At 56.5% G+C, this 25,739-nt stretch overlaps 2 protein-coding genes across 2 annotated transcripts in view; both read right to left on the reverse strand.

The window, feature by feature from the left end:
* Positions 1 to 1,773: 1,773 nt before the first annotated feature.
* Positions 1,774 to 4,692, reverse strand: DPM2 (dolichyl-phosphate mannosyltransferase subunit 2, regulatory). Its single transcript, XM_060608548.3, has 4 exons — positions 4,573 to 4,692; positions 4,193 to 4,282; positions 3,290 to 3,392; positions 1,774 to 2,464 (listed from the first exon to the last, which is right to left on the reverse strand). Exons 1-4 carry the CDS (start codon positions 4,573 to 4,575, stop codon positions 2,406 to 2,408), a joined length of 255 nt encoding a protein of 84 aa, XP_060464531.1. The 5' UTR covers positions 4,576 to 4,692; the 3' UTR covers positions 1,774 to 2,405.
* Positions 4,693 to 6,485: 1,793 nt separating this feature from the next.
* Positions 6,486 to 25,739, reverse strand: part of EEIG1 (estrogen-induced osteoclastogenesis regulator 1) — a 35,967-nt gene continuing 16,713 nt past the window's right edge. Inside the window, exons 2-11 of the mRNA XM_060608541.3 lie at positions 18,725 to 18,845; positions 18,433 to 18,462; positions 16,354 to 16,470; positions 14,119 to 14,165; positions 13,841 to 13,995; positions 11,697 to 11,801; positions 11,418 to 11,613; positions 10,844 to 10,965; positions 10,668 to 10,737; positions 6,486 to 9,260 (exon numbers count right to left, since the gene is read on the reverse strand). Of these exons, the coding sequence (XP_060464524.1) occupies positions 9,215 to 9,260; positions 10,668 to 10,737; positions 10,844 to 10,965; positions 11,418 to 11,613; positions 11,697 to 11,801; positions 13,841 to 13,995; positions 14,119 to 14,165; positions 16,354 to 16,470; positions 18,433 to 18,462; positions 18,725 to 18,845 (1,009 nt within the window). The 3' untranslated portion in view covers positions 6,486 to 9,214. The remainder of the gene's footprint in view (positions 9,261 to 10,667; positions 10,738 to 10,843; positions 10,966 to 11,417; positions 11,614 to 11,696; positions 11,802 to 13,840; positions 13,996 to 14,118; positions 14,166 to 16,353; positions 16,471 to 18,432; positions 18,463 to 18,724; positions 18,846 to 25,739) is intronic.

A 25,739-nucleotide genomic window follows, 5' to 3' on the forward strand; every position in this document is an offset into this window, starting at 1 on the left:
AGGAACCAGGCTGGGTCCGTTTCTTGGCTTGGTGCCTGGCACAAACCAGTGTTTCACAATTATGTGTTGAACCAATGTGAGTAGGATGTGCAAAGGGCCTCAGTGAATCCCAGCCAGGGTAGCTGGAATGAGAAGGAATCGAACAAGCGACCATGCAGGCTCTCTTAGGCCATCTTAGGGAGGGGAATGAAGAACCCAGACAAGCATTCTAAATGTGTATGAGAAAGACGCTCAGATGTTCTAGAAAGGCCATGGTTGTCATGCATAGTCACATTGGAGGGAGCCAGAGTGGGTGGGCGGGGGGCGGGAGTGAGGAATCTTTTGGTGACTTAGGGTAGAGGATGGTGTCTTTGCATCAGGAAGGTGACTGGGGTGGGGGAGGGAGAGAAGGGGAGAATTGCCAAGATTTGAGGTCATGCGGATGGGGGCTTGGAGAAGGAAGGGCAGTGATGTCTGCCAGGCTTCTGGCTGGGGTCAGGGTCACAGGATGATGCCAGTCACGGAAGGGGGCGAGGCATGAGGGGAGGTCCAGATTGCTGAGGGGGCATCTGAGAGCTCAGATCATGACAGGCTTCATCTGAGGTGCCACTACGACATCCAGTGGCAGTTAGCTGGTGCATATGCAATACACCGGGGCTTGGGAGGCGAGCCGGGATGAGGACAAGGCCACCCAGGATATGTGGGGAGAAGGCTCGTGACTGAGTCCCAAAGAGCCCAATGTTGTCTCATGGCAGAAGTGGAGCATGAGGCAGGAGTATGAGAATGGGTCATCACAGACACTGAGAGCATCTGAGGGTGCGTCCAGGGGGATGTCACAGACTAACATGGGGTCACTGGTGGTCGGAGTGGATCTAGCCCTCCAGGAAGGATGCCGAGCACAGTGAAGATGAGGAAATCCAGGCAGCAGATGTGGACCCCCTTTTCAGAATTTGGCTACGAAGGGGAGAGACCTGGAGGAAATTACTCGGTTGATGGACAGTCCTTTATATGGAGGCCTGGGGATGCTCATGAAACCGAGGGAGGACCCCAGTGGGAGGCAGTGGTTGTTCCAATGAGAGGGGGACCATCAGAGACACGATACTCCTGTCACAGCAGGGGGAGAGGACAGAACCCGAAGCCCAGGTCGTAGCTCTGCCTGGACTGGAGGACAGGGGGGAAGATGGGCCAGGGGAGGGAAGGGAGGTGTGCCCGCAGTCGGCCTCTGTTCTCAGATGAGGGAGCCGCCTCTGCTGACTAGAGTGAACATCCAAGGCGTGACAGAGCCTTAAACTAGGAACTGTGGACGGGAGCCTTGGCTGCTCGGGGGGCGGGGTTGATTACCAAGAGACAGGGCTGGGCCTGCGCCAGATCAGTCAACCTGACCACAGCCAGCCCTGCTCTGGTTCCTCCAGCTCTCACTGCCCAGAGCCATGCTAGGTTGGGCTGCTGGGTATAAGAGACGGACAATGGACTTGGCCTTTTAGGGGACTGGCCTGAGGGTCCCTAAAATACTAGTGCGCGCTAGCTGGGCTGGCACAGGGGAGGCTCAGTACAGGCCGATGTGGTTGGCATCTGGCACATTGCCATGCCCCCACCGAGCTCCCATCTGTGGGCTGCACCTGTCTGGATCCACATCTGTTTCAGTCCGCACTTGATCCTGTGTCCAGCACAGGGACAGTCTGGGAGGCGCCTGAGGCACCCTCATTGCACAAACCAGGGCCTCCCGACCTGAGACCAGCCCCTCTCCAGTTCCTGAGCAGCCCGGCTTCCCTGGTCAGGGATAGCACAGAGACAGACACATCATCAGTGTTTATTGTTCAGCTCTCCCCAGCAGGCTAGTGCCAGGGCTGGGGGACTGGGCCTCTGTGAGGAGCAGTTGGTCTGGGGGCCCCCTGTGGCCACCCTAATGTGCCCCGAGGCCTGGTGGTAACCCTAGGGCCTGTCAGTCCTCCCTTTAGGCTTTCCAGGTCCAGAAGTCCTCATGGGGCCTGGGGCTGTGTCAGACCTGGGAAAGCTGCCTCTGATGAGGAGCAGGACGTGTGGGGAAAGGTCACATGACGCCTCAGAACCTGCCAAGTCCAACATCAGCAGGTGACAAGAGGGACAGTGACACAAGAGGGTGGGACCCTGAGGAAAAGGTGACGGGGAGCCCGAAGGTGAGGTGGGGACAACCAGCATCTTTCAGGCCCTGAGCCAGAAAGGGGTGAGAGGGAGGCTTCCAAGTAATCCTCCCTCCTGGCTTCCGGAAGGTTGAGCAGGGGAGGAGCAGGCCTGTGTGGTCAGTCCTAAACAGCTCCATCCCACCGGGATGTGTTCAGGGCAGCCAGGCTTGAGGGGGGGGCCGCGGTGCCTGGATGCGTCCCATGTGCCCCCACCTTTGGAGGGGAGGCAGAGGAAGGGCCGGCAGCCTCAGCCCCACTGGGCCTTCACTGAGCCTTTTTGGTCACTTTCTGGTTCTTCAGCATCACGTAGGTGATGAACACTCCTGGAATACACAGACCAGAAAGGCCGCGTGAGATCTGGGCTCGGGGCTGCTGGGAGGCCAGAGCAGGGCCCAGCATGGTGGAAGTGACCCGCACGCGGGGCCAAGCACCCGCCAGGCCAGGATCACCTCCCTGGTCCTTCAGCAAGCCACACGTCTACCCACATGTGTTCAACAAACACCACCAGAGCACCTACCCCGGGCAATTTGCCATGTTTAGTGTTTTTGATTCTGCAGGGAACAAACCCACCCAATGATCCGTCTACTCACCCAATCAACCACCTGTCCGCCCACCCACCTGCCTAACCCACATCCACCTCCCACCCCACCATCCAGTCGTCCAGGTGACTCATGCAAACTGCTTTCTTGAGCACCAGCTCAGGGCCACAGCCTGTTCCAGGAGCTGTTCCAGGAGCTTCAACATAGTAATGATGTTGAAGACACACACTCAACCCCGGGGGAGACAGAGAGGGGCAGGAATCATGAGCCAGTGGGTGACGAAGGGGTAAGAGGCGATCGAGGTGCGCACAGAGTGATGATGGTGGTGGTGGAGGGAGCGGGGGTGGGAAAGGGAGACACCCCACTGGGGCCATCCCATTTGAGACCAATGAGCCTGAGGCATAGGGAAGGCCAGAGGGGCTCCTGACTGACAGTCTTGAAGGATGAACAGGAAAATCCCAGGGGATAACTGGGGGAGGGGGGCGCAGCAAGGAGCCTCAAGCAGGTGGACAGCAACCGGCAAAATGGGGAAGCATGTTCAGGGATGGGAGAGGGTTGTGGGAACTCCCAGCAGACGCCCTGCTCAGCGTTGAGGGAGTGATAACTTACCCACAAACAGGAGCAGCAGGAGGCCGGCGGCCAGTGGGATGGCGACAGCGTAGGCCCGGGGCAGGAAGTACTTGTGGACGACATGTTGGCTGTCAATGAACGGCTGGTATCGAGGGCAGAGCTCTGGTGAGCATTCCTTGTCTTGCCCAGGCCTTCAAGCCCAAACACCACCACCCCCTCCATCTCCGGGGCTGACCCCAGTCAGTGCACTGGTATAGCACCTGCTTTGCTTTAAGATGACGGTATTTGGGGAGTTCGGGTTTGTTTCCTTCATTCACTTACTGAACAGTTGTTCCGTGGGCACTTGCCTGGTGCCTGCCCTAAGTTGGTGCTGGGGACCCGGCAATGAACAGAAGAGGAGGGACTTGCCCTAAGCCACTCACGGCCCAACAACACGGGCAAAGGCACGTGAGGAGTTCTCAAGCGGGCTCCAGGTTTTCTTTACTAACATTTCCCTCCAAAGTTCTGCAAGATTTTGCCTTCCAACCACACTGCGCTTCTTAAGCAGTAACCAACCAATTTTCCAACAAGAAAAAGAAACAAAAACAAAAACCTAAAGGCCCTCACAAAATCCGCTGGCATTCATCATGCCCAGGGGCAAGCAAGATAACCGGAAGGACTAGAACTCCAATCAAAGGCAAAAGCAAATCAGTAACAGGGCCGCACAGTGTAGTGGTTAAGGGCCTTAAGGGTAGCGGTTCTCGCCGAGCCTTAGCTCCCTCAACTATACACTGGGACACCTCTAGCATCGTCCTCATAGCGCTGTTCTGGAGATTTCACGAGACGAAGCAGGTAAAGCGCCTAGCACCGTGCCCGGCACACAGCAGCTTAAATGGGTGCTAGGGGTCGGCTTCAAGATCCGGGGGTGGAAGGTAAGACGGAGGGCGGGGGCAGCACACATACCAAGAGAATCACCCAGGCGGTGTAGTAGGTGAAGATGATCAGGCTAATGGCGACGAGGCCGAGTCCCACCACCTGGTCTGTCCCCGTGGCCTGGAGAAAAGGAGGGCTCAACTGACGAAGTAACTCCCCCTTTAGGTGCACTACTGGCGGGGTGGCGTCGCAGCCTGCTTACGCCAAGCTTCCCATTCACTCAACAGCCGCAGACAGGCCTGACGAGTATCACTTTGCGGGCTGGGCGACTGCCGGGCCGCGGGATTTTCACTCCTTCACTGGGCCGGCGGGAGAGCGAGCCATCCCGGCTCCGAGTGCCCAAGCCCCCGCTCCGCGCCAGACCCCACCCCCAGCCGCCTCCCGCCCCCCGCCCTCGGTCCGGTGCTCACCATCTCGCCGGCGATCCCTCCCCGGAGCCGCAAGCCACAGCGCGCTCCGGGTCCGGGCCCTTCTGGCCTTGGGCCGCGGGGCACGCTGGGAGTCGTAGTCTTTAAGCGGGCCCGGGACTACGTATCCCAAGACAGGAGGGTGCCGCGCCCCCCCCCCCCCCCTTCGCATGTCGGGAAATGTAGTTTCCAAGGGCATTGTGGGACACGCTGTTCCCAGACGCTTTCTAGTGAATGGAAACGAGTGGGAGGATCCAGACTGGCTGGCACTCATCCCATCCGTCCTGTCGAACACGCCCCGGAAGAAAAACTCCATCTCTAAATATCCCAGGATCCCAAACCCAGAGCGGGGATGGCGTGGGAGGTCAGAAGTCCCATTTTGCAGATGGGGGAAATGAGGCTCAGAAGACTTGCAGATCACAATTCGAATCAGTGGTGAGGCCGAGACCGGCACCCATTTCCTAGTCCCGAGGCCCTAATTGTCGACAGGGGTGCAGAGGGTGTTCATTGCCCCACCTGGGGTGGGAGGAGGAGGGAGGGTGGGTGAGCCCGCGTCCCCAGGGATGAGGAGGATTCTCATTGGCTGTGAGGGGAGTGCCCCCTTCCCGTCGCCTGGCTTCCCAGGAGACCCTTTCTGGTGTCTTCACTTCACTGCGGGGATGAGGTCAGGGTGATCCTCCGTTTCCTCACCATTTGCCTGTTGGGCCCTGCGTGTCCCTGCAGCCCAGGCAGCAGCACAGACAGGTCTTGGGCTGAGCCCCCACGCAGGTCCTTCCCCAGTCTGGAACACTGTCTTGCCACAGCTCGAGGGGCTGGCTACCTGCTCCTCACCCATCGGGTCTCAGTGGGATGCCACACGTCCTAGGGAAGCCCCTTGACAGCCGGGCAGGGGTTCCCTCCCCTGTGCTCCACAGCCCCCGGTGTGTCTCCGAGCTAACGCTTGTCACTGAGTTTTCATTTGCTCATGTACTTGTTGAACTGGCCTGTGGGCTCCCTGGGGATGGGGTCTGTGGTCACTGCTGTATCCCTAGTGCCCAGAACGAGGGGCGGGAGGATGGGCAGACAGACTTGCAGAGATGTGTCTGAACCTGGTGTGATTTGCTCCTGCTGGCGGCATGACTCCTTGGGTCACCTGAGCCGGTCCCTGTGGCGGCTGCACCCTTCGAAGATGATAGGAGCAACTCTTCTTGGCCTACAGCCCAGGGACTTCCCTCTCCATCTCAGGACAGACTTTGGCCTCAGCCAGGGGCCGACACTTCCCTCCCCAGGTGTGCCGTGCAGAACAGACGAAGAGACTCAAAATCAGCCTCCAGGGCTTAAAGGGGCCATGAGTGGGTGTCAGCCCAGAGAAGGGGTGCAGACGAGGTCATGCTGCAGCGGGGAGGAGGCCTGGTGGTCTGGTCCCTTCTGGCCTGTCCACGGCCGCGGAGGCTTCCTGCCACTTCTGAGCTAATTAAAGGCCAGGGTGCCTTGCCCTTCTCAGAGCTTGGCCAAGCTGCTGGCTCCTGTGTAACTTGAGTGTGGGGGACAGGAAGTGAGGGGCCTGGGCCTGGAGACAGTTGTGGCCTGGGGCTTGAGAGGAGTTGGGAACAAACTCAGTACCTCCCGTGTCAGGCTGTACACCCATTTTCATCCGCCAGCCCATTTACAGCTGAGGAAGTCCAGTGGTTAGAACTTGTGCCCTGAGATCAGAGCTGCCACTTAGTAGGTGTGAGACTGGCAAGAAACTGCCTTCCTGGGCCTCAGTTTCCTCCCCAGGAATCTGGAGTAATAAAGGTGGTAATAATTTTGATGGCAGCCAGGACAGGGAGAACCCAGGCCACCTACACCTTCCCCCATTCCCGGATGCCCACCTGCACATCTGGCTTTCTTCTGATGCTGACCACGTGGTGAAACAAACAAAACCCAACATGCCATAACAAACAAAAATTGCGACATTTAATTTTTTTTCCCCCAACCAAGACACTGACACTAGGCTGATTTCCCCTTACAATGTGATTTTCTACAACAGAAGCCGGGAGACAGAGATACAAACACAGCCTTCTGAATAAGGGGCGGTGGTGGCGGCAACATTCTGTTAGAAAGGAGGGGATTAAAAAAGAAAAAAAAAAAAAAAAAAAGACCAAAAGAAAAAAAAAGATACCCCCTCCCACCCCCCCATTTCCCAGCTCAACCCTCTAAGAGAGAGGAGAACACAGAAGATCTCCATCCCAGCAGACCACACCATGTGGTCAGTTTGGGGTGACCACAAAAAAAATAACCTAAAAATATTGTAGACTTTTATTTTCTTTAAATCTCCTAGTAAAAACGTTAAACTGTCTTTCAAGAAGATTCCAAACTGGCATTGCATAGACTGATTCCTTTCCAAAAATATCTCTAATATAGTCTTTCTCTATATATAGCATTTTACGTCCAGGAGCTGTGGGTGCCTGGCGGGAATTCACCGAGCTTGAGAAGACCAGAGATTGAAGAAAGGGCTCCAGGCCTCTGGCTCCAGCTAGTGTTAATTTGGATGTGGCCGAATTCTCAGTCCAATTACCCTGGCCCAGAGACTGGCATGGAAGAATGTGGCAGGCTCTGTCTGCTTCTGGGGTGTCTGTCAAGCCCAGACCTCGACTTGGGTGGGGCTGGGGTTTGGGGGAGTCCCAACAGCACCAGAACTGGCTGTTTTATGCCTGAAGCCCGGAACTTTGAGCCAGACCCCAAATACACCCTGAACGCGCTTCCCCATTGGGCAGAGGTCACGCAGACACAGAAGGGAAGGAGAGGGCTCTCCCGTTTTCTGGGGGTCACTTCACCTGGAGACTGCACAGCCGGCTTCCTTGTAAAGCGCCAGGTGCCTGCGGGGCAGGAAGGGACCCGCAGGGCTAACCAGAGCCCTCTCCAGCCACAGCAAGTACTCTGTCCTGTCTTAGCAAGAGCCTCCTCACATTCAGTTTCTAAGAGTTAGGGGATTAAAAACAATGACAGCGAATCCTAGAAATGCTCCCCTCCCAAGGCCAGGAGGTTCCAAGACAAAGGCTCCAATTCTTGCCAGCTGGAGCATAAGGGCAAGGAGCCCTCCCAGCCTGGGGAGGACGCCCCACCGGCACCTGCACCCCACCAGGGAGAGAACCAGTATCCTGCCCCCCCTCCCCCCATCTAGATCCCTAGTCCTGCTGGGACCCAGCCAGCAGGTAGGGCAGAGAACAGAACCACCTCCCCTCACCGGGGGGAGGAGAAAATACCAAACTGTGAACTCAAAAAAAAAAAAAAAAAAAAAAAGGAAAGAGAAAGAAAGAAAAAGAAAGAAAAGAGGAAATGAAATGTTAAAAAGAAAAAAGGTATAGGAGTACGTAAACACCAGCCTGCTGGGTTCACACAAAATAAGTGAAATTTCAGGGTGGCAGGGAAGTCTGTCCAGGGACTGGCTGGCAGCCAGAACCCATTTTCAAGCAAGTAAGGAAGACGGGAGGGGTGGGATGCAGACAGCAGAGGCTTTAGCGAGGGGTGGGGGCAGGGCCAGACTGCTCCCCACCTCGCCTTCGCCCAGAGAGAGGGATGCTTCCAGAGGAGGGCTGAGGCTTTTCTGGCCAGGAAGCCAGCTCCGGGCCAGTCCGGTCACAGCCTACCTGCCTCTCAGCATCGGCCCCAGCCTGGGCTAGCTGACCCTGCGGGGAGGGAGAGGGGGCTTTGCTTGCCAAGCCCAGCCCAGCCAGACTCTCAACCTCTAAGGGTTTGGGAGGCACCTTCCCTGGCTTCCTACAGGAAACCAGCTGCTCAGGATCCAGCCCCGAGCAGAGGTGAGCCACCATCGATGCTCAGACTTTTCTCAACATGGGCTCAGGCCTGAGCTGGAGCTAAACAGGGGGAGAGGCGGTGCCACGTTCCAGCCGGACCGCTAGAGGCAGGCGCTGGCTGCACAGCAGGCAGTGCCAGGGAATCCTTGCGAAGGGCTCAAGGGAAAGGCAGGCAAGGGCCAGGGGGGCTGTGCTGGAGACGAGCATGTGCAAAGTGCAGGCTGCCGGGGCAGCAGGAGAACATTCGTTGGGGGAAGGGGGTCTCAATGTGGAGCGTGGGTGGTCTTGGTTCCCAGGAGAAGGCCGCCAGCGGGTCCCCCAGGACACAGGGAAGGGACAGCTGAAGCACTAAGCAGTCAGGGAGCCATGGTGGCGGGACTCTGGGGGTGGACCGGCCCTCCCAAGGGCAAGGGGGTGGTGGAGCAAGGCCCTGCCAGGACACGGCTGAGCCAATGCTCCCGGGGTGAGCAGGGACACGGGGCAAGAGGCCCTTCAGCCACAGGCATCCCCGCGCGGAGATGCCACTGCATGTCCCCACTGAGGGGCCCAATTGGTCTCCAGCGGGGCAGTCCCGGCCATCTTGGTCTTGTCCACCTGCTTCGTGGGCCTGCATGGCCTGCCCCCCTAGTGGTTCAGAGGAGAATATTCACAGTGGTGCCCGGGGCCTGGCAGGCCAGGAGGGTCCCGGCATGGATGGGAGGACAGTGGAATGATGCTTTGGGGCAGGAGCGGGGCTGGAGTGCACGGAGGAGGCACAGATGAGATGTGGCGCGGAAGGTGATCCGAAGCGGAAGGTCCCTCGTGGAATGCTGCGGGCCTGGATGCCCGCGAAGGCAGGGCCCTTCTCCAGGCTGGACGCCCGCTCCTCAATGGCTTTCGATTACGACAGGCTCATAGACCCCAGAGGAGACCCTGCAGGGGAGGGGAGGGGAGAAACAGGTCAGCTTATCCTCCTAGACGCTCTTCCGGGGCAGGCCCTTGTAAGCACCCCACGAGTTGGCACAGTAACTAACTGGCCCTGTTTCACAGAGGGGTAAACCGAAGCTCAGGGAAGTTGAGTCACCTGCCTAGGGCAACACAGATGGTGAGTATCGGAGTCTGTGGGACCTCAGAGCTGCTACGGGCCGCGCCTGAGCCCTTCCTGAGCACCAGTGGCTTACACTCGGGGGTGTGCTGCACCCATCCTCATAGCAGCCCTGGCAGGGAAAGACTTCACTCCACCCCACTTGACAGATGAAGGCACTGAGGTGCAGAGGGATCATGAGGCTTACCAAGAAGACAGCAGAAGGTCAGGGAGCCTGGTTGGCTTTTTTTTTCCCCCGCGGAAGCCAGGCCCACCCAGCCACAGGGTCGTGGACATTCAGGGCTTGGGGTGCAGCTCTGCTAAGACCTTGCTCCTGATTAAATTGGTTTCTCCCATCCCCCATATCCTCACTGTCATAGGGGGTTAGGGGGTGGTGTTTACAAACCTCCAAGGAGGCATCCTGTTTTCCTCTTGCCCACCTTACCCGGGACAGCCCAGGAAGCCACCAGGAAAGGCAGCTGCAATTTCAAGCCTCAGCCAGCAGGTGTCAGCATAGCAGCACCAGAGGGAAGGTGCCGGGCGCCTGGGCAGCTCAGCCACGTCCCCCCACACCCCGGAACCTAGATGTTAGATGTGCACTTTCCCATCCGGCCCACGGGAACGGGGGGAAAGGCCTCAGGACGACCCTGCACACGGGAAGCTCCTCTGCTCGTTCATTCAGTGAGCCAGTAAACATGCTACAAATAAATAAATGATCACAAGAAGGCCCTCTATAAACTGCAGACCTGAAGCCCAAGTTTGGTCCTACCACCCCCTCATATGTAAACATTAGGCAGGCACAGATCTGTGCTGCTCACTGTTGCATCCCCAGCACCTAGCTCAGTGCTTGGTGCATAGCTGGTGCTCAATAAATATTTGTTCAATAAATAAAATGAGTCAGCAGCATCATTTTTAGGGGTTCTCAGATCCAGAAGGAAGGGAAAAGCAGACGGCAAAATAGAGATGGATAAAGCCCCTGCTGTGTGCCAAGCCCCATGCTAGGCACTTTCCAAGGCTATCCTTGCAACCCTCAGAACCAGCCCCTGCAGGTTGTCCCAGGTTTCTAGGTGGAGACGGTGTGGTCCACACCATTTGACGGATAAGGAAACTGAGGTTCAGAGAAGTGACTGGTCCAAGGTCACAACGTGGTGATAAGAACCGGCATTCAAAGCCAGGTCAGTGTCTGCAGAGACCTTGCTCTCACCCCTGTTCCCCATGGCCACCCTAGTGACCCATCCCCAAACTGTCACCCTTACCTGTTGGCCAGCTGGATGCCACTCAGCGTGGTAGAGCCATCACGGCTCACAAACAGCCGGAGGTTGCTGTCTGTGGGGACACAGGGGAGGATGGAGGCTGAGTGGGGCAGGGGCAGCCAGGGGACCCCTGGAACAGGTGACATCGTCCCCCGGTCCTCCCCGTGCCGGCAGCTCACCCTCAGTGTTGCTGCCGTCTGTAAAGTCTTGGCTTTGCATGATCTTCTCCACGATGTCATCTGCGTCGATCCGAGTGTCATCCACCCAGGTCGGGTGACTCTCCACGGAGTCCTTCTTCCGCCTGGGGTGGGGCAAAGCAGGGCAGAGTCACAGCAGTCCGGCCAGCGACAGGCACAAGGAGGACACCGGAGCACCTGCAGCACTGAGGCTGCTCTGAGTGCACGTGAGGATGTGATCCCAACTGTGTTCCTTCAGCCCTCACCTCGGCCCGCAGGGCAGGTGCCATGACCTGGTTTTATGGATGCCGACCCGGAGGCTCTGAGAGGTTACCTAACCTCGTAGCCTCCGAGAGGCTGCACGGCGTGTAGACCAGGGACCTAGGTACACCAAGGCACACACGACAGCACGTGCATGCCAGGCCCAGGCCATGCCTTGCAGGTACATCCACTGGCTGAATCGTCACCATCCAACCCTCTGGGGTGGGGGACCCTGCTGTCCCCGTGTCACAGGTAAAGAAGCAGAGGTCCAGGGTGCCCCTGAGACGGGTATGCTCTCCAGGAGCGCTGTGCTCACCGAAACGAACGGTCAGACAGATGCGGGGGCCGGGGCGGCCGCGGCGGCTTCTCGGGGGGCCGGTGCTCCCGCTCCCCGCCCTCGGGGCCCTCCACAGTCATGCTGAGGCCGCCCGAGGCGCTGCTGCTCGTCGACGTGTTGCGGCGGTGCGTCAAGTCCGAGAGGCTGGAGGAGCGCGAGTGTTCTGTGCTGTAGCCTGGTGGGCGTTTGGGGAGGCTCGTTACAGGGGCCAGCCAGGGAGGTGGAGGGCCAGGGGCATGGAGCCAGGCGGGCACTCACCAGAGATCTTGGACTGCTGACTGGCGTAGCTGGAGTTGCGGGAGTGACCGGAGTGGAACACCTCCTCGGGGCTGGACAGGTTCTGTTCGGCCTCCTCTGGCACCCCTGGAAGGTGGGGAGGAGACAGGCTTACCAGCGGTGCCGGCCCCTGCCATTCACACACGTCCTCTCACTGGGTCAGGGTGGGGGGTGGGGGGCGCACTGAGGGTTTCCCATTTAACAGACGAAAAGCTGAGTTCTACTGCCGCCACAGTTCACCGCTGGAGCCCAGGTCTGTCCATTCCACAAACATCCGTGGGGACCACCTCTGCACAGGGTTCTCTACCGGGGGCCGTAGATGGGAGATGATATCACAGGCCAGTGGGAAGGGAGAATGTTGAATAATGACCCACAATTAACCACAACTGAGGTGCGTGTTACAGAACAGGGAGCAGTGTGTGTGGGGGTCTGACCCAGTCTGGGATCAGGGAAGTCTTCTCTGAGGAGAGGGCCTTAATGGGAGGCCTTCAGGAGGCATGGGAGGGAACGAGCCACATAAAGCATCAGGGAAAGAACCTTCCACACAGAGGAACAGCAGAAGCAAAGGCCCCGAGGCTTTAATGAGCCTAGGTCAGTAGAGCCAGAGTGGAAGGAATAAGGGGAATGGGGAGTGGCTGACAGTCCTGTCACAAGTCACCCATAAGCCCAACTTCGGAAACAAACTTGTTGGCACTCGCCAGCAGGAGGCACAAGGGGCCCAGGCGGGATCCACTCAGGGCTCCACGAGTGCCTGCCCGCCAGTTCTGGTCACAGGAAGGAAGGACTCATCTCGTCCATCTCCTCCTCAGAGAACAGCACACCAGGCCACAGGCTGGACCCCAGTCCTGCCTGTGTCCCCACCCAAAGCCACAGGGCTTCTCAAAACAGGTGCTCTGCAGATGGGGTGGGGGTTGCAGGAGGAGATGGGTAGAAAACCAGTTAAGAGGCACGTGGGGGCTCAAATCCCCACCCTGCCTGGGAGAGGCACCTCTTCTCGGTACAACAGGCACCGTCTACACTGGGGTGGCCTGGTCCAGAAGCTGGAGAGAGCGATGGCACAGGGAAGCCCTTAACCTTGTGAGCAGTTTCCAGCCCGAGGCGGGCTTTCAGTTCTAGGCCTTACCTGACTGAGTCTACAGGAAAAATGGGAGCGGAAGAAAGCTGGCCCTTGAGGTCAGGGCCCTCTCTGCTCCCAGCCGCCCTGGGGGTAGAATCACTCAGCAAACTTCCGCTGAGCTGCTGGAGGCCCAGCACCCTCTCTAATTGCTCTCGTGGTGCAAATGAGGGCGGCAGGTGCTGCCCTGCTCACTAATCAGCTTAGTCTGCCTCCCAGCTCCGGGCTCACCCCCAGGGACGGGGTCCTTGTACAAGGCTGGTACTCAGGGGCCCCGCTTCACCATGCACAGCACTAGACACGGGGTGGCGGGGGAGGCTGGAGCCTCCTCTCCCGTAGCCCTTCCTTATCCTAATGGCCAGGCTGTCTCCTCTGGGGATTCAGGCATCTGCACTTTTTATGACGTTAGTAATAGCGGTAATTTAATAGAAAGCCAGTGCTGGGAAATATATAGAGTACCTACTGTGTGCCAGGCAAGGGTAATCTCCAAAGCAACCCAGGATGTAGTTACTATGGCTGATCCCATTAGTCAGGGGAGGATGCTGAGACTGGAGAGGCAAAATGGCCAGTCCTGGTCAGGCAGCAAGCGGGAGAGAAGCGCTCACGGCACATCCCTCTGCCAGGAACATTGCCCCGCACCCCACACCTCGGATTCGGCTCAAATGCCACCTCTTCAGGGAGGCTTCCATGATTGTTCCCAGGCAGATGCTTCCAGTGCCCGTCACAGCTCTTGTCACACCTGAAGGTGACATGGACTTATTTACCGCCGGACTGACTTCTGTCTCTCCTGAAAGACGGGGCCTCGAGGTCAGGACACTGCTGTGATCCTGGGGGGCCCAGCACAGCGCCCGGCATGCAGGAGGGGCTGAGACTTTGGCCCACTGGAAGCATGGACCGGTGTAAACGCCATCCCAACACCTCTGTCTTCTCAGCAAGCATCCCCCTTGGGACCTGGGGAGACTGAGCTGAGCCTTGGGCCACAGGGAGGAGGAGGGCAGGTGGAGAGTGGCACCTGAGCTGAGGATGGTGGGCCTCGCCTTGGGGGGCCGGGATCCCGTCAGGGAGTTGGTGCCACCGCCGCCGCTGCCGGTCCCACCACCCTTGCGCGTCAGCTGCAGGGAAGAGTCCTGGCCCGGGACGGAGATGGACTTGGCAGTGGACGGCGGCCTGGGGAGGAAAGATGGCTGTGACTGGGGTGCCCCATGTTCGGGGTCAAAGACAGGGGAGCCCAAGAGCCCCAAGGTGGGAAGAGTCCCTGTGTGGCCCCCCACAGCCTGTGCCCACACTCACGTCTTAAAGCAGGGGTCTCCGGAGAGCAGGAGCATTCCGATGGTGACCTGCACAGAGGGAGAGATCAGCCACACCACGGCCACCCCCCGGCCCAGGGGCCTCCCTGCGGTCCACCTGCTCTGGCTTCAGATGGGCTGGCCTCTGATCCCGTCTCTGCCCCTCGCTGGCCCCGGCGAAGCCGCCGAACCGCACCGAGACCCCGTTTCCGTGGGTGGAGGACAGAACCGCTCCTGACACCCGTCTCCTGAGACAGTGGAGGGGACTCGGGGAGATGAGGCTTGGCATGCTTTGGCACCAGGCACACAGTGAGGGCAAGCAGAAAAAGTTAGCTACTGTGACTTTAACACTGTGACGAGGAGGGGGCTACAGTCCCTCTCCAGCCTCAGGGCCTACTCATGGCCTTAACGTGGGCAAGGGTATGCGAGCTCCACACGGCAGGCAGGCAGGCAGGCATGAGGGAGGCTCACGAAGCCCACCTGGTAGGGAGGGGGTTCACCAGGCACAACATGGTGGGTGGGAGTGGGAGATGGGGTGCCCAGAGAGCCCAACACGGACGGCGGGGGCTTGGTGAAAGCGTGTTGAGTAAAGGAAAGCAAGAAGCCATCAGAAGTTTGACATCATGCACCTGGGCAGAGATCAATGGACCAGACAAGGCAAGGCTGGGTCCCCAAGTCTGGGCTGAGATAGAGCGACAGGAAGAGGGAGATGGGGTAAGAAATGGGTACTCAGGGGCGCCTGGGTGGCTCAGTAGGTTAAGCATCCGACTTTGGCTCGGGTCATGATCTCACAGTTTGTGAGTTCAAGCCCCGCGTCGGGCTCTGTGCTGACAGCTCAGAGCCTGGAGCCTGCTTTGTGGATTCTGTCTCCTGTTCTCTCTGCCTCTCCCCCGCTCGTACTCTGTCTCTCTCTCAAAAATAAATAAAACATTAAAAAAAAAAATTAAAAAAAAAAAAAGAAATGGGTACTCATAAGCCCAGTGCCAACACTGACAAAAATGGAGATCGTTGGGCTGAGGCTTTTTGTTGTTTTAAGTAAGCTCGACACCCAATGTGGGGCTCGAATTCATGACCCAGAGATCAAGTGTCACATGCTCTAAGACTGAGCCAGCCAGGCACCCCCTGAGACTGTTTTTCTTTTTTTTTTTTTTAATGAATTATTTCACCTGGCTGTGATAGTGCCTACAAAGTAGGTGATGGCCCCAGGCTGTAGGAGAGGGAAGCAGGACCCAGACACAGACTCAAGGGAAGTAAGGGCCCAAAGCCCTGCAGACAGGATGTGAGGCAGCTGGCTTTGCAGCCACCTGCAACCCCCCCCTTAGGCCCCCTGGTTTGCCTAAGGGTGCACAGGGCCAGTGGGGTGAGACTGAAAGGTCCCGGCTCCCATCACAACTAGCCTGGACCTTTTTGGGTACTTCTGGTTGTCTCTGCAAAGGGCCTAGGGGCTGCAGCACCCCAGGCCACCACCTCTGCCTGGCTCTGCTTTAAGCACAACACGTTCCCGCTGGGTCAGCTCGCAGAGGTGTGGTTAGGACAAGACTGTTTTCTCAATCGGGTGGAAGGGTGTGGGGACGAGGAAGAGAGGTGTGCTGGCCGTGGCAGATGCCCAGATAGCTCTGTCCTGAGAGGCCAGAGAGCCAGCTGCCTGGAGGGAGGGAGCTGCCCCGGCCGCCGGAAACCTGCCTGTGGCTGGGCTCTCGGAGGAAATACCTCGGTCTGCCTGGCTCAAGGGATGGCAAGTTCTTCCACACTGACCCTCCACTGCGAGCTCAGGCAGTCTGGTGTCACATGGGGCAATGGTTGGGAGCTGGACCGTGGAGTCAAACAGCTGGGGGCCAAGCATCAGTTCTGCCTGTGACCCCCAGGCAAATGATCTGACCTCTGTGCCCTGACCCCCTCCTACGCAAAACTGGGACCAAACCACACCCGATGGGGCTGTCAGGTGTCATGAGATGCGAGGTGGCAAACACCTGGGGATGCTCATCTCACCAAAAGTGCTCATCAAACCCTTAACGAGACTGCTGGGGTCCCCCCCCCACCGGCCCCCCAATTAAAGATGGGGAAACTGAGGCCAGTGGCAGAGCCAGGCTTCTGAGGGTGGTTTCCTGACCCTGGGACCACGTCTTCCTAGTGTCTGGGCTAGGAATCCGTATTTTTCACAACCCCCCAGAGGATGGGGGCAGGTCTGCCGGGCTCCTTTAGTAAAAGAGGCAGAAGAGGTGGTGGGGGACCCTGGTACCTTGAGGATGGAGTTGTCCTGACGGGTGTTCTTCGTGTCATATCCCTCCAGCAGGCAGCAGCGCACTGTGGAGCCTGAGCCTGCGAACTCGGCCAGGTTCAAGTCGGCGAAGCCCAGCTGGGAGGGACAGAGGAGAGTGTGGGAAGCTGCAGGGGGTGTGGGCGCACAGCGGGCAGCACAAGGGTTAACTTGTCAAGGTTGGGGGGGGCAGGCAGATCCCCCGGGCCCGCCCCACAGCCCAGACTGAGTGTTGCATAATGGCACCCAAGGACAGAGGCTGGTCTGGGGCTCACATCCCTGAGCCGCACAAAGCGCCCTTTGTGCCACGTCCCAGCGTGCACTAGGGCAGCGCCTGAGATGAAAGGACATTGTTGTCTGTGACACAGAGGCATTGTTCCCTGGGAAACAAGGCTGTGCTGTGGGAGCCGCCAGGCCAGCACGCAGGGGGGAGGAAAGGCCCGTGGGAACTTGGTATGGCGTGGGGGGGAGGTGGGAGGGCAGGAGTCCCTCATGGAGGTTGGAGTGGGGGGCTGGTGGGAACACCTGGCTGTTCTGGGACGCAGAGAGAGGCACCAGAGACACAGAGGGAGGTGGGAGAACGTTTGAGAACAGAGTGTAGGAGTTAAGAAAGCCTTCGATAGAAGCCAGGTCTCCAGACCTGTGGGCAGGAAACTGAGTTAAGGCAGGGGGTGCTAGGATTAGGGACTTGGGGGGGGGGGGGGACAAGCAAAGCAACAAGTGGCATTTACTGACCACCTGCTGCATGCAAGTCTCCACGGCAGAGTTTAGGGGCACACATGCTAGAATTAGAGGTTTAGGGGGTTCACATCCTAGCCCTGCCATCAAGTCACAGGGACCCCCGTTTGGCAGAGAAGGAAACTAAGGTTCTGGATAAGTGACTTCCCCAGGGCCCCACACCGCCTAACCCGCAGAGCCAGGCCCAAGACCAGGCCCTACCAGCACCAAGTCCAGCCGCCCCTCTGGGCCCCGGCTTCCTTCCCTGGAGAACGGGAGCAGGGCCTGGTGAGGGCGTTTGACTACAGGACAGAGGGGAAGGGCCTGCAGGTCTGACACGTGCCAGGCACCTGCTAAGCGTCTGCCAGTAGTTCCTTCCGGGCAGCTGTCCCTGCCCATGTGAATTAGTGGCAGGAGAAATTTCCACTCTGGTGGCACCTTCCACAGCCCAGTTCTAGCCACCCTGCCCAGGGCAGAGTGCACAGCCCAGAATGCTGAGCTTCCTGAGCTCTGGTCAGTGGGAAGGGACACGCCTTCCACGCAGGGCGAGGTGAGGCAAAGGCATTTCCCCTCCGGACTGAGCCCATCCCCTGCTACCAGGCCGCCTCCCAGGGGCCACAGAGGGTGGGCTGTGAGTCCCCACCACGAAGGGGGTCGAGGGCAGAGCAGGCTTATTCAAAGCCAGAGGTGACCCTTCCGGAGCCGCCTTTTCTCACTTTTCCCAGGGGGTGCCATGCAAATGGCAACAACACAGACGTGCGACAGCGGGGGCTGGCGGAGTACCCAGCACCCAGCCGTACAAGGGGATGCTGCCTCTGTTAGATGGCAAAAGGAATTTGTGAGGATGTGAAAACATGCCCACGGTGTACCAGCAAGCGGAAACCACGCTGTCGAATCTGTTTAGAACAAGTCCCTTTTGTGTATTTAAAGATCCCACTGTCTGCATGCACATAGGTACACGTACGGGGAGCTCATTCCATACTCCTCTGACCCACACGCGCGTATGTTTTATTCGCTGCTCTGTGTATTTCCTAACTTTCTTTTCCTTAAATGGTCTGGAGAGACCTTAACGAACCCAAGGATGGGATCTGGGGAGGAAGCCTACAGGGGAAGGGGGTGGAAACTTCCCTTTTCACTCCGAACTTCTGTGCCATTTGTGTTGTGACAAGCACATGGGACCTTTATATTAAGTGCAAAGACAATCAATAAAGACATTTCCAAAAAACAATACATCTCATGCAGAGCTGAGTGTCTCCTGTTCGGGGCAGAGAAGGGGCTGGAAGTTCTTCTGGGAGCTTCTCTCATGCCTGTTCCACCCCACTATCCCTTCACAGCCCCACTCACCTTGGAATAAGCCTTCCCGCCTTTCAGCTCCTGCACAGAGAGACAGAGACACAAGCAGCAGCGTAACTGGGGAATCCAAGTGATCTCGGGCATCTCCCCAGGTGCCTCCCACCCCACACCAAATCTGACTGCTGCGGGGGGAGACAAGCCAAGGGGCAGAGCGACTCATTCCATGCTCTCTCAAGGGGACAGGTCAGGGGATGGGCCTAAAGCCACTGGACCAGCGGCCTCACACCCGCCGCCTTGGCCTTGGGCCCGCAGCCCCCCGCCCCAGCCCGGAGCCCAGCCTCACCTTGCGCACCGACACACGGAAGATGCAGGGGTCCAGCAAGCCGGTGGCCGGGTTGGCGCTCATCTTACACACGAAGGTGAACCTCTTCCGCCACCGCACGCAGTTTTCCCGCACCTCCTCCCTGCAGGGCAGACAGACAGGTGAGCACAAGCAGGCAGGTCAGCACAGGTATCAGGGACAGGGCTGGCCTTTAGGGAGTAGAGGGAGGAGGGGAGCTCTGGCTTTTTACTTTGTATCAGAGAGTGACTGTGTTTTCCTAACAAGAACATGCTTGTGTAAGTGTTGCAAAAACAAAAATAGTAAGTGATAAAAAGTGAAAAAACACAAGGTAGGGGTGAGGTCAGGCTGGAGGCAGCTACTCCTTGTCCCTGCTCCCAGCACTGCCCCCTCCCCTTGTCCTGTGGCTCCTTCCTCTACCATTACCTCCCACTGGCCCCTGTTCGGCCGACCCTCACAACAGTCTTCCCCAGAAGACGAAAAGCGAGGTAAGCTGCCCAGTGTCGCCCAAACAGAAAACAGTTGGCCTTCAGAGACCATTTCTTTGCCACTAACAACAACAATGATAGTAATAATAGCCATGTCTAGCGCTCGGATCGCACTTCACACGTGCTGGGCAGCTCTCACGGCACTTTAGTGGGGCTGCTCCCAGGGTCAGAGACCCACGATCACGCCCGTCCTTCCAGCAGCTGTCTGGGACGGCTACTACCCTTAGCCCAATCCCACATTCACAGACGCCGGAGCTCAGGGGGCTAGCATGCTGGCCCGAGGCCCACCGCAGGCACAGCAGAACAGGGACCTGACCTTGAGCAATGGGCCCCAGGGGCTGCATGCGTCACTCTCACCATACCGCCTGAGACACCACCTTGGGGTCCTCGGCTTCCCTGACACTAACTGGGGGTCTGGCCTTCCAGCCCACACTCCTGCTGCACCTGGGAAGTATCACCACACCAAAACCCGCAACACCCTTAATAGGGAAATGCTTCGTGCCCTGGGAGCCAGAGCAATGCCAGGAGCTCCCCCAGCCTCTCCCAGCTGACCGGCAGGACCTGGGGTGGCAGTGGTGAGTCTGCATCCCTGCACAGCTCCCCGGCCCCCCGCAGCCTGCCTGGCAGAGCCCGGGCTCAGGAAGGGGTGGCCACGGAAGGGAAGGGACAGCATGAGAGACATTATCTCCTGCTTCATCATCCCATCTAACAGGAACAGCCACGTGGACACATGAGGAAGTGACCGCCCTACACCCCGGGGGACCCGAGGATCACAGGTTAATTGTCAGACTGGGGCCTGAGGTTGGAGGGTCAGCGCAAGCAGAGCATCATCGGAACGGGGGCGTGTTTGCTTCTCGCACGACCTCAGACAGTAGGCTCTATGCCACCCCCTTCTACCGCTGAGGGCACTGGGACCCCAAGAGACTGCCCCAGATCACATCCCCAGTGACTGACAGTGCAGGATTTGAACCCAGGACTGTCTGACTACAGTCAAAGCATTTGGCCATCACCTTGGTTCACAGGGCCCAGAGCCGGGGAAGGCCTGGCAGGTGGAACCCACCAGGGTTCTGGGGCCAGCAGTGCCCTGCGATGTACCTGAGACCCCACCAGTGTCTCTGACTGACAAGTATGAGTCAGGCACTGAGCCTGTGGTGGACTTTATTCACAGACCGACAGTGACAGTTACCCCGGTGATGACTCAGTGTCACCAGGAGGGGGTGGAGGGAAGGGTGAGTCAGGGTAGATGACTGACTTGCAGGGGGGTGACATTCAAGCTCAGGCAGGAATGAAGAGAGGGGAGTAGCCAGTGGGGGAGACAGTTCCAGGCAGAGGAAACAGCATGAGTGAGGAACAAATATACTTTGGTTTCCTTGGCTATGAAAACCCCTGCGCCAAGCGTCTCTGAGGAGCCCCCTCCGGACTCTACAAGGCTTCTCCTACATCCTGTCGGGGCCGTGACAAGGGACAACAGGACTTGGGTCAGGCAGACCTGGGCTCACGGCCCTCAGATCACTGAGTGACTCAGCGAGAGCTCGACCTCTCCACCCTCATGGGCAAAACAGGCACGCCACCCGCTGACTTGTGGGCACCAGGAGGCATCAGTAGGTCCCTCAAAGGCCCCAGCCTGGGGAGGTCCGTGAGACGTGTCTTGCGTGATGAAGACACTGGGGGTCCAGAGGGACTGTCCCCAACGTGCTCTGACCTTGTTAGGAAGGGGAGTTCCAGCGACTCCCTGCAGCCCCAGTACTGGCACAAACAGAAAAGGTTGGGGCTAGAGACGAGGGGGAGGGAGAAGAGTGCCCAACCCCCAGCGGACGTGGCAGGGACCTTCAAGAAGCGGGTGCCACAGGGGGAGCAGGGGCCCTGGGCTGGGGAGCAGCCCCTGCCGCAACCATGCTGGTTCCACCCATTCATTCAAATACGTGCCAGTCCCTGTCCTACACACTGGGACCACCGCAGTGACCAACTTACATTGTGGTGGGACAAAAACGAGGTCAAGCAAACTAGAAAAAGAAATGGTAGTGGGCGGAAAGAACTAGAATTACCTTTACTGGCAGATAATTTGAGCTTGTATGTAGAAAATCACAAAGAATCCACTAAAAACTATCAGAATACAAGAGTTTAGCAAGGTTTCAGGATACAAGATCAGTAAACAAAAATCCATTATTTCTATATACTAGTGAACATCCACGATGAAATGAAGGAAATAATTCCATTTACAGAAAAGCCAAAAAGAACACAATAAATAGAATCAAATTTAACAAAAGAAGTACAAAATATATTCTCTGAAAACTACCAAACATTATTGAAAGAAATTCAAGAAGATCTCAATAAATGGAAACACATCCTACAGTCATGTTTCAAAAGATCTAATCTTGGTATGACAATACTAGCAAATCGATCTAAAAATTTAACACAATCTCAGCTGGCTTCTTTGTAGAAATTTGACACATTGGCCCTAAACCTTCGAAATTTAAGGAACCAGAATAGTCAAAGCATCTAGAAAAAAACAGAACAGAGCAAAATCAAAGGATTCAATGTCTTTGACTGCAAAACTTCTACAAAGCCACCATAATCAAGAAAAGATGGTTCTGGCCTAAGGATGGACACATAGATCATCGGAATGGAATTAAGAGCTCAGAAATAAACCTTCACGTTTATGGTCAATTGGTTTTCAGCAAGGGTGCCTGCCAGTAGGGGAAGAGGATAGTCTTTAACAAAAGTTGCTGGGACAATGAGATACTCCTGTGCGAGTGAATGATGTAGGACTCGTGTCTCACACCACATACAGTAACTAACTCAATATGAATCAAAGACCTAAATTTAAGAGCTCAAACCCTTAACCGCCTGGGTGGTTCAAGATGGTTAAGCATCTGACTGACGGGCTCAGGTCATGATTTCATCGTTTGTGAGTTTGAGTCCTACATCGTGCTCGGTACTGACAGTGTGGAGCCTGCCTGGGATTCTCTCTCCTTCTCTCTGCCCCTCCCCAGCTTGTGTACCTGCTCTCTCTCTCTCAAAATAAATAAATAAAAACTTTTTTTAAAATGCCCAAATTATCAAATTCTTCAAAAAAATACAGGATAAATCTTTGTGATCTGGAATTAGGCAAGGGTTTCTCAGATAGGACACCAAAAGAACAGGCAAAAAAAAGATAGAAATACTGGATTTCAGGGGCACCTGGGTAGCTCAGTTGGTTGAGCATCCGACTTCAGCTCAGGTCATGATCTCATGGTTCGTGAGTTCAAGCCCCGTGTCAGGCTCTGTGCTGACAGCTCAGAACCTGCAGCTTGCTTCAGATTCTGTGTCTCCCTATCTCTCTGCCCCTCCCTTGCTGACACACACTCTCTCTCTCAAAAAGAAAATAAATATTAAAAAAAGAAACAGCTTTCTCAATATTGAAGACACATTTAAAAAAATGTGTAGACACATAAAAAAAAGAAATACTGGATTTCATCAAAATTAGCCTTTTTTTGTGACTCAAAGGGCACCATGAAGAAAGTGAGACAGTGGCTCAGTCAGTTAAGCATCTGACTTCAGCTCAGGTCATGATCTTGTGGTTCATGGGTTCAAGCCCTGTGTCGGGCTCTGTGCTGACAGCTCAGAGCCTGGAGCCTTGCTTTAGATTCTGTGTCTCCCTCTCTCTCTGCCCTGCCCCCACTTGCGCGCGTGCGCTCGCGCGCGCACTCTCTCTATCAAAAATAAACAAACATTAGGGGTGTTTGGGTGGCTATCAGTTAAGCGTCCAACTTTGGCTCAGGTCATGATCTCACAGTTCATGAGTTTGAGCCCTGCATTGGGCTCCGTGCTGACAGCTCAGAGCCTGAAGCCTGCTTTGGATTCTGTCTCTCCACCTCTCTCTGCCCCTCCCCTGCTCTCTCTCCCTCTCTCAAAAATAAACATTAAAAAAAATTAAAAATAAATCAATAGTGAGAAGGCAACCCACAGATGAAGGAAAGTATCTGCAGACCAGATACATCACAAGGGAATTGTCACCAACCAATATGTAAAGGGCACTTACAACTTAACAGTAAAAAACAACCCAATTTAAAAATGGGCAGAAGATCTGAACACACATTTCTCCAAAGAAGATACGTAAATGGCCAACAAGCACATGAGCAGCTGCTCAACATCATTAGCCATCAGGGACACACAAATCAAAACTGTAACGAGTTACCACTTCATACGCACTGGGAAGGCTATAATCAAGACCGATAATAACAAGTGATGGCGAGGGGGTGGAGACACTGGAACCCTCCTACACAGCTGGCGGGAATGTAAACCGGTGCACCCCCTTTGGAAAACAATCTGGCAGGTCCTCAAAACATTCAACTCAGAGTTACCTTATGACTCAGCAATGCTACTCCTAGGTGTATATCCAACAGAAATGAAACGTATGTCCACAAAAAACAGATTGCGCATGAGTGTATACAGCGATATTCGTAACAGCTCAAAAGCGAAAGCTACCCAAATATCCATCAGCCGGTGAATGAATCCATAAAACGTGGTCTATCCATTCAGTGGAATTATTGCTCAGCAATCAGAAGAAATTAAGCACTTAACACCTGTTACCCCGTGGCTCAACCTTGTGATACGCTAAATGAAGAAGCCAGTCACAAAGAACTGCATGTTGTGTGATCCCACTTACATGAGACGTCCAGAATGGGCAAATCGCTAAGAGATAGAAAGACTAGGTTGGTGATTGCCAGGGGCTAGGGGATTCGGGAGAAAATAGCGAGGGACTGCCAATGGGTATGACGTTTCCGTTTGGGGGTGATGAAAATGTTCTAAAATTGACTGTGCTGATGGCTGCACAACACTGTCAAGAGACTAAAAGCCACTGAACTGTGTGCTTTAAACAGGTGAAAAACCAAAAAACACGGTAGGTCGGATAAAAAGAGAAAAATGGAGAAAACAGAGGGGATGTGGTTGGTGAGGGAGCAGGGGGTTAGGTGTCATGAGGGGCCTCAAGGGCCCGGGTGAGGTCTTTGAATCTTATTCTGACGGTGCCTCTGTCTTGCCACGATGGCTTTAGGCACAGGCAGAGAGCAACCCTGGAGTAGGCGGGTGGAAGGGTGGAAAGCAGCCAGAGGCCCAAGCCTGAAATGGGAAGCTGGGGGCCGGCCATGGCTTCCACGTGGACCCTCAGATCTCCACTCGCCCCCCCTCCACTCAACTCAGCCCGGGCATTGGAAGCAGCTGCTGGAGACCTGAGGAGAACGCTCACAGTGTCGGGCATGTTGAAACACCCCAAGGAATTAGGATTAGTGTCTGGGAACAAAAGCCGATATCGGATTGTAGGCTCTCTCCCTGCCCCTTTGTGAGTCTGCCCTGGGAACGAGCGGCCAGGAAGCCTGAGGCCCTCTCCGGGTTCCTGTGGGCCTGCCAGGCCGAACCAGAGAAAGCCACGTGGTGCCCTCCCAGGCTCAGGTAACAGGCGCCTTCCTCTCCCTCCGCAGGAAGGTGGGCCAGGACAGGGCTCACCGGAATCAGTGCTGGGCCACCCCCTTGTTTCCACAGGGCTCTAAATACACACTATTAAATGCCACCACTCCCACGGGAGAGGCTCACACCTCCGCCCTGGCCCACCCCAGGAGGGCACAGGGAGGGTAAAATAAACACCCAGCAGCGGCCATTTCCCGAGGGCCTGCCATGTGCTACCTGGAGCCCTTTGACACTGAAAGTTGCATGCTATCGTGGCCAATCCTCGCTGAGTGAGGCTCAGAAAGGTTGAGTCACCCACCCGCAGTCACAGAGCTGTGAGGAGCACGTCTGTGTCCAGAGCCCATGTCACAGAGCCAGAGACGGCCCAGCCAGGACTCGGCCCTATGGCCACCTCTGGAGAGAGGGACTCGGGCACCCCTAGTCGGGTGGAAGGGAGTCACAGGTTCAGGAGAGGGATGATGGAGGGAGATGAACACAGGCTCAGGGGCAGGGGAGGGCTGTTCATAAAAAAGGCAGGAATGAGGATGTCAAGCAAGTCAGTTGCCATGAGCCCCAGGGGGGAGCTGGCCGGGCTTGTGGAAGTCTCAGGGACTTGATTCACTCATAAACCTTTTATTAAGCCCTTGGTAGCTGCCAGGTAGAGCTGAAGGCCCTGGGGATACGAACATTGAACGAAACAGAAATTCCTGCCCTCCAGGGACTTACAGTCTGGCAGTGGGTAGTAGGAGACCGACAAAATGGGGCAGACACATATCGGGTGGTGGCATAAGTGCTGTGGAGGAAAAAGGGGACCAGGTGAGGAAGCAGGCAGTGCCCAGGCGGAGAGAGCGTGAGAGAAAGGTGACCAGGGAAGGTGACATCTGAGCAAAGAGCTGAAGGAGATGAGAGTGACCCACGCCCTGGGGACAAGCCGTCCAGGCAGGAGGAAGAGCTTAAGTGCAGAGACCCTGAGGTGAGAGCGTGCCTGACATGTTTAAGAGACTTTTTAGGGGCGCCTGGGTGGCTCGGTCGGTTAAGCGGCCGACTTCGGCTCAGGTCATGATCTCGCAGTCCGTGAGTTCGAGCCCCGCGTCGGGTTCTGTGCT

This window comes from Panthera onca, chromosome D4 (assembly GCF_046562875.1).
Source record: "Panthera onca isolate mPanOnc1 chromosome D4, mPanOnc1 haplotype 2, whole genome shotgun sequence".
In the NCBI taxonomy this organism is placed as follows: Eukaryota; Metazoa; Chordata; class Mammalia; order Carnivora; family Felidae; genus Panthera; species Panthera onca.

What these genes read in the sequence shown, in the direction of transcription:
- DPM2 (XM_060608548.3), bottom strand. An exon ending in CCGCCTGGGTGATTCTCTTG is followed by an intron (nt 3,393 to 4,192) that starts GTATGTGTGCTG and finishes CCTCGATACCAG; the next exon opens with CCGTTCATTGACAGCCAACA. An exon ending in CCTGCTGCTCCTGTTTGTGG is followed by an intron (nt 2,465 to 3,289) that starts GTAAGTTATCAC and finishes TGTGTATTCCAG; the next exon opens with GAGTGTTCATCACCTACGTG.